General features: G+C 37.8%; 1 protein-coding gene across 1 annotated transcript in view; it reads left to right on the top strand.

Moving 5' to 3' along the window:
* The window catches only part of LOC132827975 (alpha-1,6-mannosylglycoprotein 6-beta-N-acetylglucosaminyltransferase B), an 860,566-nt gene that overhangs the window by 451,925 nt on the left and 387,543 nt on the right, over positions 1 to 21,098 (top strand). Inside the window, exon 7 of the mRNA XM_060844829.1 lies at positions 20,451 to 20,505. Coding sequence (XP_060700812.1) covers positions 20,451 to 20,505 — 55 coding nt within the window. The remainder of the gene's footprint in view (positions 1 to 20,450; positions 20,506 to 21,098) is intronic.

The following is a 21,098-nucleotide window of genomic DNA, read 5'->3' as shown; positions in this document are numbered from 1 at the left end:
TCACTTAGCTACAGCGTCAGGAGAAAGCCCATGTAAATTATTGTGTTTACATGCCGGACGTCTCTCGTTCAATTATTGAAAGCTTCTGGTCTAAGCTAGTCTCAACATCATTCTGCATTTTCTCTCAGTGGAAATGAAGATCGAGTCAAATGCTACCAGTAATAGGGGAAGATTGGAGGGGGAATTGAATCATTTGAAGATAGTTTGATACTGACAATGTACAAAAGGAAGATCTCTAATGTGGATTAGTAAATGGGGACTTTCAGATAGTGAAATTTTAAGAGCAAAGGGCCAAAAATGCTTGTCTTCTCAAGCCTACATCACTTTCAAAATTTATAAATCATCTTTTCCTAGAGAGCAGATAATCTGTACGAAGTTCAAAAGGTAGAATAATAATCCATGACAATATTATTTAAGAAGGCATTTTTTTTTAATTGTGCTGGTGAAATAATGCGAGTGTGTGTGAGGAGGAAGTATTATTTTGAGACAAATGCAGAAAATATGATCCTGGAATATAAGCCAATTAGGCACATCTGTTCTTTTCTGAATTTAGCTGCAACTACCCTTTTGTGTGCAGAGGCTGTGGTCTGCTTTTGTTTTTAGTCTCACTTGAAAGTCTGGTTTCTTTTCAGTCTTCACCCTATTCTCCCAGAGCTGAACTTGTCAGCTTACCATAGGGATATTTTAATGCTGTTTACTACATCTCCAGGGCACTACTGTGCAGTCAGAATGCCTGCAGTTTCTTTCCAACGTGACCTTGTGATATCTATGGTGGAAAGATGTAATTCATCACCTGGTGCCTAGACCACATCAGAGAAACAGGTCATAAGGGGTGTGTGACACTGACTTAAATTGTTGTTATTGTCAACTACATCCAGCCAGCAGGAATATCTTTTGTCAATATTGTCTGCTGGAATATAAATGTTTCGCGGGGAATCATTGCAATGTTGCTTATGGGCAAACAATTCATCAATCAGGTTTTAGATGTCAATTAATCTGCAGGAAAATTGATTCTAAACCCACAATTCTGAGTTGTGTACTTTGTAGTTAAATTTAAGTTACAAATTAAGCCTAGGTGTGATTGGATTTGATCTTGGAAAACTTCAGATCTTTTGTCTCTGTCTATTTAAGACAAATCCTATAAACACACTTTTATTTCTATAAAGAAAACGTGAAGTGAAACCATTTATGCAAAGGCTTTAAGGATGGAATTTATGGAGTACCATGATCCTCACACCCCCTCTGACTAAAAGGTCAGGGGAGATTCCACCCAGCAGAAGAATGGCCAACACCAGACATTAACAGAAAAACAGAAAGTGTCCTCAGCAGGTATGGCACCATCTATTGAAGAGAGAAGTAGAGTTAACTTTTAGGATCCAGTATAACTCTTGTACTTTAGAGTGTTTACTGCACAGAAGGAGGCCCTGTGGTCTTTTAAAGAAATGTCATCTTGAACTTGAAATGTTAAATCTCGCTACTCTCAGTCTACAGATGCTGCTGGACCTACTGAGTTTCTCCAACAATTTCTGTTTTCCCTTCAGATCTCCAGCATTTTACTTTTGTGATGGCCAACACTAAACTGAAGGTGGGGACTACAACTTCTTAGGAATAGGATGCCCTGCCTCCATTACCAGTAGCATCACCAGGAGTGATGGGCACTGTCATTACTGCACTAGAGGATTGAGGAGGCAAGCCAAGTTGGATCACGTTCTAAGTGTCTGAAGGTCTGAGTGGACCCCCGAGAACAAAGGAGGAAGAACTTGTTCTTAGAAGCCATTATGGGAAGGGGTAGATTCTTCAGTGGTCTCAGGGTGCCTTCTAAAGAGGGACCTGACCTCATCTTGCCTGACACTAGTGGGCCCAAGTGGGGAAACCTGTCAAGTCGGCCACTTGGCATGGGCCCGCTTGTTGAATTCCAGTGGTGGTAGGATGAGGCTCCTGAGGGGCATAGCTTTAATTCAAGCGACTCATTTGCCTCATTGGTGAGTGGGCTGCCTGACATTGTCCCTTCCATTAGTAAGAATTTAGTAGCAACAGGATGGATAGGTTCACTTTTTACATTTCTCTCCCTCTCACCCATGTGTTTAAACCTGCTGGCAGGGTAGAGGTAAGGTTGTCAAATATATAGACATCAGTTAGCATGAAGCCTAGTTATTTTATTTCTCAACCATGAAACTATTAAGTATTCTACACTGACAACAAAATGAGAAAAATAGCCATACATTATTAATGCAGATTTTGAAATTAGGGTACTTATAGTCTGCATATATTTGATACAATTTAAATGCATGGCAAAGCTCTGTGCATTAAGCCCGAGATGTATTTCAGGTATTTTAGATACTTAGGGAAAGCATTTGTTTTTAAAATAATCCCTGTGGAGCATTTCATATCCTGCATTTCTCCTGTAAGACAGTGAGTGAATCAGCTCTGGTGATGTCAAGTGGTCCCTTGGAACTGCACTGTCTGCATTCTAGATGAGGACCAGTTGATGGATCTGTTTCCAGCATGTCTTGCTTTCTGTCTGTGTTCCTGTTGACTTTTTAAGCAGAGGGACACTTTTAATGCAACAATTATTTAGGACTAAATACTTAGCAGACATCATATTCACTTTTAGATTTTCTCTTTGGAATATACTGTCTAATGATTTTCTGTCCAAAATATGATGCAGCATGTAGCAATTATTTGAAATGTTAGGGTTGTAGATTCATTATTTCTTCACTTCAGTGGTGCCTCAAAACACAGCTAGTGGCAGCATTAAGCTCAGGCTAGGTAAAATATGAGCTAGAGAGAATGAGTTCTCTCTACCATACTGCAGTGCCAAAGATAATCTCAAAAGAGGATTGCGCTACTGCATCAACCTGACATTTCTGTTTCCTACAATTGCAATTATTTGATAACTAACAGAGAGGTGTTTAGATTCTAACAGACTAGTCTTGCAACATGTTCAACAGAGGTGAAAAATAGAAATCTGATCTGTTGCTATTCATTTGTCTTGATTGTGTAATTCTTTCTACTTCATTTTAATTGTGTCAAAAAATTCATATTGATCTTCCTTAATGTAACAAACAAATGAAAAGTTGGGAAGTTGTAAGGTTTCGCATGTTCAATGATAAGACTAAGACTATGCTTTGACTATTTGGATGTCACTAGGAAATATGTAACATCCATTAGCTGGCATTGAGATAAATTACCTTTATAGTCCAGGTTACGCCATCCTTTCATGAATTGAAGGTAGGAGAAAAGAAAAGCTTCTTATTTTGCTAAAATGATATCTTGGACAACTGTTGACAGTAGCTATAGGAAGTCCGGTTCCCACAATCTGGGAAGAGAAACAAGAAATGTCATTCCATGCTTAAACCCAAACTTGCTAGTTTTTAAAAATGGCTTTAAATTTTTGACAGAATCTTGGACGATCATGAAGTACTCTGTACTGATGTCCTCCTGTTTAGAGCAACCAGTGCAGTTCAGGCAGGGCAACTTCATGACCTAAAAATGGTCAACTTTGCTTTCTTTCCATTTTAATGGATTGTTTTTGTGCAGTGAAGTGTTTCTTCTACTAGATTATTCAAGAATTATGGAAATATACCCTATAAGATTATCAGGTATAGGAGCAGAATTAGGCCATTCGGCCCATTGAGTCAGCTTCACCATTCAAGCACAGCTGATATGTTTCTTAACTCCATTCTCCTGCCTTCTCCCTGTAACCCTTGATCCCCTTACAAATCAAGAGCATATCCATCTCTGTCTTAAATACATTGGCGTACACAGTCTTCTGCAGCAATGACTAACAGATTAACCACAGGGAAAATAAAATCCAAATGCTGATTATCCTGGGACAAAAAAACATAATATGTCTAATCAGGAGCCTGGTAACAAGCTCTGAGTTCCCTCTTCTCCTCAGCTTCCTTTACCCACTCCATCTCCTCAATTTGAGATCTACAGTATGTTATTATCAGATAGAAGCAATTCTGCTGAAGGTAGCAGAATGATACATACATCGTAAATTCAACGCTAAACATTGGCCACCCCATGCCTTTTTGTAATGCTCCATATGTATGGATCATTGTTTACCTGGTATTATTTTGGAATCCAAAATCCATCAGGTTTAGCTGTTATGGAAAAATAGTTTGTCTAATAATATGACCTTTTTATAGGCATTCATTCAGTATTCCTGGCATAGAAGAGCTGAGAATGGGTAGTTTCTGGGGAATGGGTACAATTTGTTATTTCTCCATATGATGATTTCAGTGGAGGGTAAACTTGGATGGGTTGTAAATCAGGATACTGGCCCGTTCCTATCAACTCCCAGCCAGCTGTGTTAAGTTAAAACTAGTCACACAATTTCACTTGTGTAATTGTGTGATAGCTTTATCAATGAGACTCAGAAGTGTGAGCTTTATTCTACTTGAAGGGCATTCTATTTCCTTTGCCTCCTTTGTTACTTCCAATTAGAGCTTTAACAAATCCATTTATTGAATTAGATTTTAGGTCTTCTGCCCTCATGCAATGATTTTGTGTGATTGACAGATCAGAGATGCACAGATTTGATTGAACATGATATTGACTTTGGAAAGAATAGGCAAAATGCTGGTGCTATGACAGTGAGGACTGAGAATTCAGAAGAGGAACAATATTTTGGATTGGCAGTCATAATATCAGAACGAGACCGAAACAAAAACTGAACAAACCTTGCAACAAACTCAGTCTAGTACTCCCTTCCAAATGCCAAAGTGGGTGTACTTGCACCAATTAGACTGTAGCAGTTCAAGAAAGAAGCTCACCGCCATTTTATCTTAAGGGCAACCAGGATGGGCAATAAGTTACTGGCCCAGTGAGTGATATCCGCATCCAGCAAGTGAATAATTTTTAAAAATCTGCTAATTCTCTAAGAATGATCCACGTGAATCATATACTTTGGAGGTAAAAACACATTCAAGGAAGGCATTTCTTCATTTACAGGATTAGCATTTGTACAACAACACAGGATAATGGGATCAAGTTTAACATAATCTGCCAGACAGAAATGCAGAGCTATAATTGCTGAGTACCATTATAAGGACTGGAGCAGTCTCCTGTATAGTTCAGACACCCGCTTGAGAATTGAATGGAATTGAATTTATTGTCATGCGTACCGAGGCACAGTGAAAGGCTTTGTCTTGTGAACAATTTAGATCAGAGTCAAGTAGCATAGTTAAGTAAATAAAAGATAAACAGCCGCAAAAACAGAAACATAGGTACAGTCGAATGTTAAGAGTTGTGAGTCCATTCAGTATGCTAACAACAGTTGAGTAGAAACTGTTTCAAAACCAACAGGTGCTTGTGTATAGGCTTCTGTACCTTCTCCCTAATCGTAGAGGTTGTAGAAAAGCATTGCTAGGGTGGGATGGATCTTTGAGAATAATGGCAACCTTTCCTTGACAGCGGGCCTAATAAATTGATACTATACATGGGAGATTGGCCTTTGAGATTGTCCGGGCCGAGTTCACCACTCTCTAAAATTGTCTCCAATTTTGAATGGTACATCCAGACAGAATGCTCTCAATGATGCATCTATAAAAGTTGGCAAGGGTATTCACTGACATGCCAAATTTCCTTAGCTGCCTGAGGAAAAAGAGACATTGTTGGGCCTTTGTAACTAGTGTGTCCACATGAAGAGTCCAAGAAAGCTTTTTGTGGACGACCACTCCCAGAAGCTTGATACTCTCCACTCATTCCATCTCAGTGCTGTTAATATGTAGAGGGCAGCATGAGTAACATGAGTCAATAATGAGTTCTTTGATTTTGCCAGCATCTCCCGTCTGTATATTGTTTTGTCACCATCTGAGATTTGACCATCTATGGTGGTGTCATCAGTGAACTTGTAAAGGCATTAGCCTAGTATTTGGCGACACAGTCATGAGTATACAGTGAATACAGTAGGGGGCTGACTACACACTCCTGGAAGGTTCCAGTATTGAGTGTTAGTGAGGATGAAATATTGTCCCCAATCTTCACTGATTGTGGCCTGTGGGTCAGGAAACTGAGGATCCAGTTGCAGAGAGTGGGGTTTTGTCTGAGATCACTAAGTTTAGTAATCAGTCTTGAGGGGATAATAGTATTGAGTTAGTGCAAAACTTCATTTTTGTATGTAAATTAAAACCACAGGGGGTGCAATGCAATGTCTTTGTGTAATAAAGGCAAGAGAGCATTGCACACATGGTTCCAAGATGAATCATACTGTAGAGGAAGGGGCACCAAAAACATAAGTAATATAGTTCCTTTTTTACATTGAGCAGAATTGCGTCTCTGGGCTTCTTAAAAATAACATGGGGCAATGCTTCTTTGGGATCCCCAGGTTTCGATATGGTTCTCCAACCAGTCCGCACTTCCCCACATCTGGATCTACCTGTTTGCTGATCAGATTGGATTTTATGACACACAGTTGGAGAGTTGCAATGAATACCCATTCAAGACAAAAACTCACCAAAAATAAAATATTGACACTCAGACTTCAAAATACAAGGGACCACCTGCTGGCAGTGATTGGCTTGGCTTTGTTGTATGTCTTGCAGTGCCAGTTTGTCTCTCGGGTAGTTTGCTGTCCCAATGCCGTCTCCTTTACTGGATCTGAGGGATTTGTTTATGTTGGTAAAGAAAAACCACTAATGAGTCTTAATGAGAAAACTTGCTAGTTTTTAACATGATGTAGTTTATTGATGATGGCAATCTCATACAAATTACCTCAGTAATTTTAACATTATTACCAGCACTATTGGAGGACCTGTGTGTTTTTTCTCCAAGATCCTAAGATATTCTATCTATACATTCTGGATGGAGATGTAGTGCAGTTTCCAAAATTAATCTTTTCAGAACCAATACCGCATGCAACTTCTCTCACCATTTCCCCCACAGTTAACACTTATACATTCATGTATATAATTAGATTACTCCATCTCCCCCATCTCTCTGACTTCACAAAGTCAGATGGCCTGAAGCCTTCACAATTCTTTCAGATTGTATTCTCTTTGGACTTGGAAGAATGGTAGGTTTTTGGTTCGAGGGAGTTGACCTTGATCCTATGCATTTAATAAAATCTCACTACATTTGTATCTCTTGCATGACCTTTGCTGAGAAAGTTGTTCATGTTAAACTAAGTAGTTACCTAATATCTTACATGGAAGATCCTCTATCTCCTGATTTTATTTTCAATGCAGAGTAATTCTTATCTGCTAAATCAGGCAATTGCACCATAAAATGATCTATGGGCCATTTAATCTTCTGAATTTCTTTTATGCAAAACAGCTGCACTACTGAGTATTTCATTTTTTGCAGTAACCTGGATTTCTCTTGGACAGTTTCCTCTTAACTCTATCTTAATCTGGCGGATGGTCATTTCATCTCTTATGGTTGCTCCCATGTAGTTGTATGCAGTTGGTCTTCAATTGTAATTTTTATTCTCAACCTGTGATACATCTGTGTTGAAGTACATAAATGTTGACCTCAACTTGTGGATAGGGTTAAATGTTTTCATTGACATTCTGAGGTTGGTCTTACCAGTGAACACAATGTAATTATATCCTCAGTCATACTATTTGAGGATTGCTGCTTTCTTTGCAATAATTCTTCCTTGGAAGATAAGGAATTGAAATGTTCCTCTTAAACTTATGCTATTTCCTCATCTCACATCAAATTCAAATCTGCTAACACACTTTGTTCACCAGTCGGCTTTGATGCCTGAACAGTTTAGCAGACAAAGCAGAGTTAACGATTTGAGTCCAGTATCTCATCTTCTCCTTCCAGAGCAATATTAATACCTCCCTCCAAAGTAAAATCTTCCTGGAAAATAACAAGTTTGACAAAGACTCAATAGTAATCCCAACAATAACTGACTCTTAAAAAATTGTGAACAAATTCCTCTTGATGATGAACCTTCTGTTAAATCTTGGTTCACAGCAGAAGTGACTGTGAAAAGCTTGTGCAACTTGAAAACAGGAGATTATGTATCTTTACTTTTGCCTGATTCAGCTAATTATCAATAGCTGGAGGTCCAAATGAATATAATATTACATTTTTATGCATTGTAATATGTCATGTTGTAATTTAGCATCAAGAGTGTGGTGCTGGAAAAGCACAGCAGGCCAGGCAGAATCCGAGGAGCAGGAGAATCGACTTTTTGGACAAAAGCTCTGCAATGTCCAGATTGGAAGCAATTCTGTATCATAAGAATAGTTTTGTCCAGGTAATCAATCTTGTGTTCTGTTTGGCCCAACTCTGAAATAAAATCAACCAGACCATATTATTTCTCTTGTCATTTTCTACTAATGTAATTACTTATTCATTTTTACCTCAAATAATTTTTAATCCTGCAGTACTTTACTGTTGCTTTATTCTTTTTCACAAATAGATTCTCAGTTGTTCAATATAGCAATGATGATTTGCTTTCCTTGTCCTCGGGGCTTTTTAACAGTGCAGTATATCTATGCTAGGTTATTTTCCTTTTACATTCTCTAGATATTTAAAAAAGTTAAAAAAGTGAACGTCTCTCCTATAGAAAGTGAAAATAAGGAAATGACAGATGGATTGAACTGATATTTTGCATTATTCTTCACTATAGAGGACATGGTGACACCCCAGGAATAGCTGTAAATGATAGATGGAAGGAAGGGAACTTAGTTGGAACTGTGGGATGTCAAATTCTTGGTTCCTGATTAACTTGATCCCAGGGTCCTGAAAGAAGTGGCTAATGAGGAAGTTGACAAATAATTTTAATTTTCTACAATTCCCTCCATATTGGAAAACTGCCATTAGACTGGAAAATAGTGAATGCAATTCCTTTATTCAAGATGAGAGGTAGACAGAAAGCAGGAACCTGCAGCCCAATTAGTTTAACATCTTACATGTGGGGGAATTGTTCGAAGCTACTGTTCAAGAAATTATTGATTGACTGATTGTTGTCACATGTACTGAACAACACGGTTTTCTGCACTCTGAGGACTTTGTATGGTATGATCTGTCCATAATGTATGCAAAACAAAACTTTTCACTGTATCTCAGTACATGTGACAACAATCAATCAATCAATAGTGAAATGTTTTGTTTTGCATGCTATACAGGTAGATTATACCATACAAAGTACATCAAGGTAGCAGAGCAGAATGCAGAATACAGTGTTACAGCCACAGAGAAGGTGCAGTGAGAGAGATCAGAATTAACATTTGAGAGGTCTGTTCAAAGGTCTGATAACAGCGGGGAAGAAGCTGTTTTCAAATCTGTTCATAAATGTATTCAGACTTTTATATCTTTTGCCTGACAGAAGAGGTGGAAGAGAGGATTACTGGGGTGAGAGTGATCTTTGATTATGTTGGCAGCTTTCCGGATGCAACAGGAAGTATAGATGGAATCAATGGATGAAAGGATGGTTTGTGTGATGGACTGAGCTGTGTTTACAATTCTCAGTAGTTTCTTCTTAGGAATAGCAGATGCCATAACACCCTGTGATGCATCCAGATAGGATGCTTTCTATGGTGCATCTATAAAAAAAAGGTCAGAGACCTTGTAGACAGGACAAATTTCCTTAGCCTGTTGAGTGATTAGAGATGTTGTTGTGCTTGCTTGACCATTGCATCGCTATGGGATAGCAGGGCACTTGGAGATATTCTAAGCAATCAAGTAGACTGAACTTGTTTTTGTTAAACATTACTTGAAGTAACATGTGCTATAGATAAAGAGGAACCTGTGGGTGTTCTTGGATTTCTGGAAGATATTTGTGAATGTGCTACGTCAAAAGTTACTCAGGAAAACAAGAGCCCATTGTTTGAATGGGGCGGCAGAAGATGGTGGTTAAAGAGTAAATATATTGGCATTGATTGAACTTTAACTAACTAAAAAGAAATGGAGATTAGCCGTAAATTTCCTTGGTGGTAAGATGTAACAGGTGGTGGGACACAGGGATAAGTGCTGGGTGTCAACTTGTAATAATTTAACTAAATAACTCAGAACAAAGAATTGAAGTATCGTTATTAAATTTGTAGATGATAGTTAGGAAACATATTTGGAAACAATACACAAGTTGGCTATAAAACAATGTTAGGTATGTAAGTGTAGACCTGGCAAATGGAATATAATGTGGGAAAATTTGAAATTGTCCGTTTTGGTGGGGTCACATAAAAAAGAATCATAATATAGAGAGAGATTGCAGAGCTCTGAGATGCAAAGGGATTTGAGTGTGCTATTTCACAAATCACAATAGATCGGTATGCAGGTACGGTAAATAATTAGAAAATCTAATAGACTGTTGTTATTTCAAGGGAAATCGGATCCTGAAGTAAGGATATTACACTTTAGATATACATTACATTTGTGCGACTATGCCTGGAGTCTATGTAAAATATTGCTTTCCTTATTTAGGGAAAGATGTAAATGTATTGAAAGCAGTTCAGAGAAGGTTTACCAGACTAATACATGGAATAGACAGATTGTCTTATGAGGGAAGGTTAGACAGGCTAAGCTTGTACCCACTGAAGTTCAGTAGATAAGAATTGATTTGATTGAAACGTAGATAAAGTGAATTGATAGGGTGATATGGAAAGTATGTTGTTTCTTGTAAGAGATCCTAGAACTCGGGGTCACTGTGTAAAAACAAGGGCTAACCCAGTTCATAAAAAAAAGTTTTTTTTCTCAGAGAAGATTATGAGTCTTTGGATAGCTTTTTTTTGCAAAAGGCAGCGGTATAAGAGATTTTGAATCATTTTTATTTGTAGAACTAGTTAGATTCTAGGGGAAAAGCAAGTGGATGAAAGATTATCTGGGGTTGGTAGGAAAATAATGTAATCAGATCAGCCACGACCTTATTGAAAAATACAGCAAACTTGAGAGGCTGAGTGACAAATTCCTAATTCATACATTTGTGTGTGATTAATCTTTAAATTCTGTAATATAGTGATGGTGTATCTCAGTGCTACCTACATAACAGGGAGTCAAAATGGAGGCTTCCTCCCTCTGCAGCAAAAAATGAAGGTTGAATGAAATGATGATTGCCCACCTTTCATGGCCTAATAAGCAATGCACATGTTTTCCATGACTTTCCCAAATAAATCCTGGCTCATGGACATTAATAAATTCTCAAATAGAAACCCAAAACTGCTGGAAAAGCCCAGCAGATGTGGCAGCATCTCTGAAGAAAAATCAGAGTTAATGTTTATGCTTCAGAGACTCTTCCTCAGACCTCAACTTAGGGCTACTGGACCTGAAACATTGACTCCAATTTTTCTCTTCACAGATGCTGCCAGACCTACTGAGGTTTTCCAGCAACTTCTATTTTTATTTCTGATTTACAGCATCCACAGTTCTTTTGATTTTATTAATAAATTCTTGCTGCCAGAACAGCAGTTTAAATATGAATCATCAAATCTAATCATGGCCGAAGTACTATCCTCCTTTTTTGTAAAGACAGATACCAAGTATTCATTTAACACCTCAGCCATGCCCCTGCCTCAATGTACAAATCCACTTTTTGGTCTCTTTTTTAAGCACAGTCTTTCTGGTGTCATTACTGACTGGAAAATCTAGCCTCCAAGTGTGACTTTATTTTCTATTGAACTTTACATGTAGAAAGCAGAAGAATTGGCTTGCTGTGAACTGATATGAAATTGAGAACCAGGCTTTGAATGTCTCTGAACTAAAAAGTTAGATTAGTAACATTTTATTTTACAATCAGTTAGTTATGGAAGTAAGGACAGTAAACTGCTGAGATTAGTTCAGTGTGTTTGACCCTGTTGATTTAATACACCATTAGACTATCCAGAAAAACTAAATAACATTGAATTGATATTCTGCACTAGTATACAGAGTTGCCAGTAACATCTTATAATCTAATTTGAAATGCTTTGGGACGTTGTGGAGTCTATGAAATGCATGATTGGTTTTCTTGCTAGCTTTATTTTTAACTGTACCGAATTAGGCCTATTCCACTCTGCACTAAGAAAGAATTTTTCAGCATCACTATGTTCCCAAATGAATATTGGTATTTAGATTTCCATTTGGTTACCAGTTCTAAGCCACTCATGCAAAGTAAATGAATTTACTGCAAGCCGAGCCTCTAATGCTTCGAGCAAGTGCTTTGGATTTTATTTCATGAACTATGAAGATGGAGACAGTTTACATCTAATTAGCATTTTAATCATTTTGGAGAGATCATGAATTTAGAGGAAGCTTTATCACCTTCAGCTTCCTCTGGGGATCGATTAGAGACTTTGACAATTCTCTTTTCAGAGCAGTCGTACTGGTAAAGATGAAATGATGACTTCACCATGCCCTAATATTGAAAGTCTATGTTAGTGTGTTTTTCTTGGATATAAACATGATATTTCTGCTTTGCACAGATAGGAGAGCTCAGTTTGCTGCATCAGTATGCTGGCTCTTGTAAAATGTCATTATGTACTATTTTTGAATAACTGGTAACTCATTTAAAATAAGCAAATTAGTAATTATATTAGAATGGAACACTAAAGCCTACTAAAGAAACCAGTGAAACAGTATATCATGAGGGCAAATTAAACACACAGATATGTAAATTGTCTATGGAACTAATAAATAATTGGAATGGAATTATTGTATTTTAAAATACAAACAATAAAAATATGTCAAAATACCAATACAATATACACAATTAATTTTCAACTCTTTGATAAAATACATTTCCGTGCTATTTCAGAAATGAATTCAATGTAATTTTGATGTATCTTTGAATAACTGTCTCAAATCCTGTCTAATCCCTGTCTAAAGCAAATCCCTATTTAGAGACCCAAGTTGATGATTAAAGTCTGGTTGAAGATTTGTAGCTCGGGTGTCCGTTGTTGTGGTTCTGTTCGCCGAGCTGGAAGTTTTTGCTGCAAATGTTTCGTTCCCTGGCTAGGGAACATCATCAGTGCTATTGGAGCCTCCTGTGAAGCGCTGCTTTGATGTTTCTTCCGGTATTTATAGTGGTTTGTTCTTGCCGCTTCCGGGTGTCAGTTTCAGCTGTAGTAGTTTGTATGTGGGGTCCAGGTCGATGTGTCTGTTATCGTAGCATCATAGGACAAGCCAGACAGAGAACAGCCAGGGAATTCCTAGAGGCATGGCATTCATCCACAAACTCCATTAACAGACACATAGACCTGGACCCCATATACAAACCACTACAGCTGAAACTGACACCCGGAAGAGGCAAGAACATCCATCAACAGACACATCGACCTGGACCCCACATACAAACTACTACAGCTGAAACTGACACCCGGAAGCGGCAAGAACAAACCACTATAAATACCGGAAGAAACATCAAAGCAGCGCTTCACAGGAGGCTCCAATAGCACTGATGATGTTCCCTAGCCAGGGAACGAAACGTTTGCAGCAAAAACTTCCAGCTCGGCGAACAGAACCACAACAAGTTGATGATATTGTCAAATTTTAAATGTGGCCTCAATAAATCAAACTTGATTGTTAAATGTTTATTATGCATTCTGTGAAACCAGCTTTAGGTAATCACACTAAAATTAATGGAAGTATGCAATTGTCAGTATCAATAATTTAAATTGTATCATTAACAACATAAAGTTCTTATTAAATCTGTAAAAGCAAGTGGTTGAAATTTGATCTGTGTTTCAAATGTTTTCCCAAATCTAAAATGGAGCACAAAAAGGTTGAATTTTGCAGCAATTGAGATGATACTATTTTGTTTTGGAGATAGTTAAGTGTGCCTGCCAATTATCTGTAATGAATGCAGGCCTCATTTAAGGGTCATTTGTACGAAATAAGACCCTTTTGTGAATTTGACATCTCAGCACACATGATGCATTGTTTTTCAACCTGCTCAACATATCATAACAGGAATGTTTCACACATGGTATTTAAATGATTCCTTACTGCTAATACCATCAGTCTCTGGTCATTTGGCCATTAGTGACTGAAAGGTTCATTTTTATGGCAGTTTTGGCGGTTAAGTGCTTTCAAAGATTGAGTTTATGGAGGGCAGGACCAGTTTTCAGGATAAACTTGCTTTCAATTGCTGGGAAATAGGTTTCTGTTGACTCTCTACAATTAAAAAGCAACAGCGGCAGCAGCAAGAAAGGTAACAGATACCTGCACAGGCTGCAAATAAAGGTCAAGGAAAGACATGGGCTCAATGAGCATTAAAGTCTGTGTGTCTTCTGAATCAAAGGCCGCATTTCAGAATTGGAGGAAGAGCTGTGATCCAACACCAAATCACCACTTCTTGTGGCAGTGGCGTTTGCTGTGAATCTAAAAGTTATGCCTCTGATCCTGTCAAACTGCTTCCAGTGACATCAACAACATAATTAGATTTGCAATGTGAACAGGTTGGTCATTAGTGCACTGTTATGGAAGGGACAACAACTAGCTTCTGGTTGCTGATGAGCAGACAGTAAGGATGCTGCAATTTCCCCACATTGTGGAGACAGAGCATCATAAACTGCACATATATACCCGCATATGGTGCTCATTGTGAAGCTGCACTGTTTGATAAAATAAGCCTTTGCTGTTGTCAATATTCAACAACAACTTTTAATGGGGTAAACATCTCAAGACATGTTACAGGTACATTATCAAACAAAATTAACATCACATTATGTAAGTGGTTAGAATAAGTGGCCAAAAGCTTGGTCAAAAAGATAGGTTTGAAGAAACATCTTTAAAGAATGAAAGAGAAGTAGAAAGGGTTAGGGAGGGAATTGCCAACTTGAGAACCTTGGCAGCTGAATGTACAACCTCCAGTACTGAGATGATTAAAATCAGGGATATTCACATGGTCAGAATTGGAGTAGTAGAAATACTGTATCTCAGAAGTTTGTAAGGCTTATGGGAATTATGGGAATAGGTAAGAAACATAAAATTCTAGTGAAGTATTAAGACAATTGATATTTTCAAGCGATCACAAATCAATCTCAGCAAGAATTATTGCCGGAAGTGCTTCTAAAAGACTAATTATGACAATTGGTTGTGAAATTTCCATCCGTTTCTTGTTCCCTAATATTGCTGACAGTATGATTCACCTTTTAATGGCCTTGAGGATGCAGATAGCTAACTGAGGTAACATCTGCAATGAATGGGATTAACAGTATTGATGTGATTTAAAAGATGCACATTTGTTTACTAAAGCAGATTACTGGGTGATAATAGTCTGCGGAACTTGGCAAACATTTTTAGGTTATTTGCATCCGTAATAGAGCGGGTTCAGTTTCAATTACACCTATTTCGATATAATTTTTCAAAGTATTTAAAGCATATATTATACCATTTACTATGCAAGATGTTTGTTGCTTGAATTAGTAAGTATTAAATAGTCCTTTCAGTGGTAGTAAGCTGATTATATGATTTATATTTTAACATTGACTAAAAACAAATAATTCTTGGACTATGACAGATAATGGACCATTTCTTAAAGAAAACATATAAAGCTGTAAGTAGTGCTTTGAGTTAGGAATATTAAATTGTCTGTTATTCTTTCAGAGGAAAAATGTATTCTTGAACAGAATACTCCATGGTTGCAAATTTCCAAAATTTGTACAGCTTTATCTTTGATCTTTTTTATTCATTTGTGGGACTTGGCCGTCGTTGGCTGGCCAGCATTGATAGCCCATCCCTATTTGCCCTTGAGAAGGTGGTGGTGAGCTGCCTTCTTGAATCACTGCTGTTCACTTGCTGTGGGTTGACCCAGGATGCCAGTAGCAAGGGACTTACAGGATTTTGATCCAACGACTGTGAAGGAATGGTGCTACTTGTCCAAGTCAGGGTGGTGAATGTCTAGAAGAGGGATTTGCAGATAATGGTGTTCCCAAGTACCTGCTAGCCTTGTCCTTCTAGATGGAAGTGGTCATGAGTTTGGAAGATGCTGTCTAAGGATCTTTGGTGAATTTCTGCAGTGCATCTTGTAGATAGTAAACACTGCTGCTACTGAGCATTGGTGGTGGAGGGATTGAATGTTTGTAGATGTGGTGGCAGTCAAGCAGGTTGTTTTGTCCTGGATGGTGTCAAGCTCCTTGAGTGTTGTTGGAGCTGCACCCATCTAGGCAAGTGGGGGGGGGGGCATTGGCTGCGGCAGCGGGGGGTAGTCCATCACACTCCTGACTTGAAACTTGTAGATGGTGGATAGTCTTTGGGATGTCAGGAGGAGAGTTACCCACTGCAGTATCCCTCACCTCTGACCTGCTCTGGTAGCCATTGTGTTATGTGGTGAGTCCAGTTGAGTTTCTGATCAATGGTAACCCCAAGGATGATGACAATGGGGGATTCAGAGATGGTAATACCATTGAATGTCAAGGGGTGGTGGTTAGAGTATCTCTTATTGGTGATGATCATTGTCTGGCATTTGTGTGACACAAATGTGACTTGACTCTTGTCAGCCCAAGCCTGGATATTGTCCGGATCTTGTTGCATTTGAGCATGGACTGCTTCAGTATCTGAGGGGTCACAGATGGTGCTGAGCATTGTGTAATCATCAGTGAAAATCCCCAGTTCTGATCATGCCCACTTCTCACATATCTGTGTCACATTACGAATACAACAATTAGAAATAAAATATGTGTGTCAATATACTGCTGCACTCTTGCAATGCAGTGGCAGTGTCCCTAGGCGTGGAGTGGGAGGCCTAGATTTAAGTCCTATCTACTCCAGAGTTGTAGAATAACGTTTCTGAACAGATTGATTCGAAAAATGGGTATACTGCAGTAACTGTTAAATGGCACAGAATTAAAATTATTTAGAATAAGACAAATAAAATGTGATATAATATATAATTGTGAATGTGAAAAAAAAATTATTTCTGCTCTCCATCCACTTCTTTAATAATGAGAATAACAAAAATGTTGCCAAATGTATGAGATAACTGAGAGCAAGAAAAACAATGTGTTAAGAAAAGAGCACAGATTTATGGTAGCTCATTCCAAGTTTGGAGTTGGCATTAACCCTGGACCAAATGGTTTCTTCTGTACTAGAATGTCTGTGACTGTATGTATGAATTTGGATAAGGTACAACAGTTTCTGCATGACAATCAACTGAAGGGTATAAATACAAATATAATTCCAAAGTTTCTGCTTGACGGAACTATTTTTGGGCATAATTCTCGCACTGGCAGCATAATAGGTAGAAAGAAATTATAGAATTTTTAACACAAGCTGGGTTCAGCAAAATTCAACTTTTAAAAATCTCACATAAAATGAATCCTCCCCTCATATAACCGGTCATGTCCCATATTGGATTAATTACAATTGGGAGTTTCATTTAATGATACTTCTTTGCAAGCCTATGTGGAGGCTTAAAGAACTAAGATGCAACTTTTAGGTGACTGGACACTATTTTGAAAGGTTTTCTTTTAAACTTAAGGTACTCACTACTGAATTCCAATCTAACTGGGAATAGCTTTGTGATTCACAGATAGTGCTCTTAGCACCACAGAATCACAGAATGGTGACAGTCCAGAACAAGGCCATTTGACCCATGCTGCCTACACAAGCTCCCCAAATGAACACTGGCTTAGTGCCAATCTTCAGGTTTTTTCCCCAAAGATCTTTGCACATTGTCTCTACTCAACTAATTATTTGATGTCTTCTTGGATATCTCATCTGAATCTTCCTCTGCCACTATTTAATGCATTCAAAATTTAAACCAATTATTGTGTGATCAAAGGTTTTGTGCTAATCCGATTTGATTATTTTGCAAATTACTTAAAATGCTTTTTTTTGTGATAATAACTTCTAAAGCTTGAAACGAGTGGTGCAGTGGCTAGCATTACTATCTCACAGTGCCAGGGATCTGGGTTCAATTCCACCCTTGGGTAACTGTCTGTGAGCAGTTTGCACATTCTCTCCATACCTGCATAGATTTCCGCTCACTGACCAAAGATGTGTTAGTTAGGTGGATTGGCTATGCTAAATGGTCCATATTTTGCAGGTTAGATAGATTAGCAATGGTAAATGCAGGATTTGTGTAGGATACTCTCTGGAGTGTTGGTGTGGACTTGATGGGCTGAATGGTCTGCTTGTACACTGTAGGGACTCTATGTATTGCTTGATTGTAATGGGTTGTAATAAATTTTATGTTTTAGTGATTTACAGATATGTTTGAGCAGAAAATAAGGGGAAGAAATACTTTTCATAAGGATTTTTTTTTAATGTGTTTGATTGTGTTTTTGTATCTCGACCCAAACTCAGGCCAAACATCTTAATAACTGTTCATAGTTGTTCACTGTACATGATGATAAGGCTACACTACAGGGAGCTCCAAGCTCTCTGAGTCCAACTTCTTACTATATCACTGACACATGATAGTTGAGGCAACAGTGATATCAAGAGCATAATGATTCAACTCTATCATTACACACAGAATGGGCCAACATTGCTAATATTGCTCAAAGCAGAAACAACCCTTATCACTTTTCTTTCAATAGTCTAATTATTGGAAAGCATCTTTTTTGAAAAAAATCATTAATGGGATGATTGCTGATTTTTAAGAAGTAATTTCTCGCTAAGATAAATGCAATATATTTCAGATGCTTGGAATCTGAAATGAAAACAGAATTGCCGGTAAACAGTGAGGGGAATGGGGGAGTGGGGAGTGAAACAAAGATGTTAGGCCATATTTTATTATTGGACATGGGAATTAGAGATGGGACTAATTTCATCATTATGATACTCCATTTGTCTCAAGACTGCTAGCAGGCAGGGTCTGTCAGATCTCTATGACCTGAGTGGCTTGGAAGTGGAAAGGGAAGCTGGGCCCAGATAAGACACCTCAAAAAAACTCACCTCACATTCCCCAAAAGCCTTGATCCATGGCTTCCAAAGTGATCAGTCACTCACCTACATATGGTTACACATTCTGATCATTTTAAACAAGCTTATCCTGACCCCTTCATCTCAAATACATAACCCAATGGCTCATTATTATTCCCTCACACTCCCTTCTCACTTTCAAGCCTTCACTGTCACACCATACCTCCTCAACTGCCATAGACACACATCCTCATCCTTATCCTACTCACTCACATCCCTTCACACTCACATCCTTTGCTCCCATCCCCTTATCCACAGCATGCAACTCACTCCTCACTCCCTCTTCTCTGTCAGCCATTTAACTTACAACAATTGTAACAGTTTAATATACTATAAAAATACTTGAGTGAGTAAACTCTTCAAACAAATGGTGTAAACAACATTAAGAACTTGCAATTGCAGTGATTGTAATGAGATCAGCTTGGTGCACCTCATAGAATATGAGTTCTCTGATTGGAGCTGTTAATCTGATCCAATCAGGGAGCTCTGGCTGACAGACAAAAACTGGAGTGTCAGCCATCCTGTTATTCTGAGAGATGGTTCTGAGGGAGCTAGATCAATGTCAAGGACTTGCAATGTGTAAATAAAGGGTGATTTGGTGACGATATACTGGCCTCTGTGAAGTTATTTCAGTAACACCAGGATTGCAGCCAAGAGCCTATAAAACTCTAAGTAATCAAATGATCTTCGGAAATGCTATCTCAATAGATATCTAGACAAATGCTTAAAAGCAATGGGAAAAGACCAAACATTCGTGCTTGAACATCATACTAGCTATCCTGTCAGTAATATACTCTCTTGTTTATCCTTTCCAACTCATTCAAAGAGTATTCCACATTTATAACGTTTGTTTTTTAATTGACAATATTCCATTTGGCATAAATAATAATCCAACAAACATGTCATTTTAAGGGGTAGTTACATCACCTAACCATAACACTGTAATAACTCATCTGATGGAACACAAATGCAATTCATGCTACAGCATTAATCTATAAACTACAAGGGAGGGAAACAATTTTACTTCTAAATTCTTCCCTCTTCTATGCCATTATTCACACTTACAAGTAGCTAGGGTAAAGGCCAACTGCTGCTAAAATTTGTAGTCACTATGAAAATTTAAAAAAAAACCTGGGACAGTCTCTTAATGAACCTACAGCCCTGTCACTTGCCTCCATCATTAGTGCAAGTTTACATGGAATTATGTTAGAAGCAATGTACTCAGACATCATAAAGTATGTAAAAGAAAATGGGGGAACTGTGGAAGTGATAATAAGATGATATGACATCTGCCATAAAAATTCACACTTAAAAAGAATTGTCAATGTAAGGAAATCCTCAGCTTTAAGGAAACGGGAAAGAATTAGTTTGAAGTAAGGGACATGGAATAAATCTAACGAACATGTGAAAGTAAAGCATGATAGATCTGAAAGTGAGTTAGGAAAGGCAACAACTCTTTTTAATATGGAACTACCTTAAAAATAAGTGCACTTAATGGTCAGTAATTTCCAACTCAATCTAAAGGGTGGAATTAACAATTATATTCTGCAAGCTGACTTACAACGTAACTGAAAATTCTAATCTGCTGTTTATTTTATATTTTCTTTAAACTCTTGACACCATGTAGCCAAAGGAAAGGACAGCAGCCAATGTGAGATTCCCAAAGATCCAAATTTCCCTGACTGCCTTGGGAAGATTGAGGTGAGTACTCATCGCTCTGTTTCCCTTTAAATTATTTATTCACATTGCTTATGAAGGGTGATTCTATAGTCAATGAAAAATATCCAAAGCTTTGAAATTAAAGTGAGCAATCAAAATATCATGTGTCATTTGTTGTTTGAACCAGGAATAAAGACTGCACCATTCTGCAAATGTGGTTTTACGTCTGTAATTGAGATGAATAAGCAAAAACTGACTGGAACAGAACAATTGTGAATAATCATATACAGAAACCAAAATAAACAGTAAAATAAAAATGGGATAAATTATAGATTTAAGTGAGATGGGAAATGTAAAATAAACCATGAGTTTTTAAATGTGAAACAATAATTGAAACATGAGGAAATGAAACTTCATGTTCTTATGTGTAAAGTTTCAAGGTCTTAGTAATTAATTTGTAGCAATTAGAGCTATCACCTTCTGTTTAAAATCCATGCAAATTGTATTTGATTAACTTGAGCCTTTTCAAATGCTGATTAATATTGTCACTCATTTTAATCCAATTATTTAGCCAACATCACGGTTTGGTTAATTTGTTACTAAGTGTTAATATGTCTCATTCTCTAGTTCTAAAC

Source organism: Hemiscyllium ocellatum, chromosome 25 (assembly GCF_020745735.1).
Source record: "Hemiscyllium ocellatum isolate sHemOce1 chromosome 25, sHemOce1.pat.X.cur, whole genome shotgun sequence".
NCBI classification, from domain to species: Eukaryota; Metazoa; Chordata; class Chondrichthyes; order Orectolobiformes; family Hemiscylliidae; genus Hemiscyllium; species Hemiscyllium ocellatum.
Note: the sequence above shows the minus strand (reverse complement) of the source record. Positions and strands in the feature narration are given on the sequence as shown.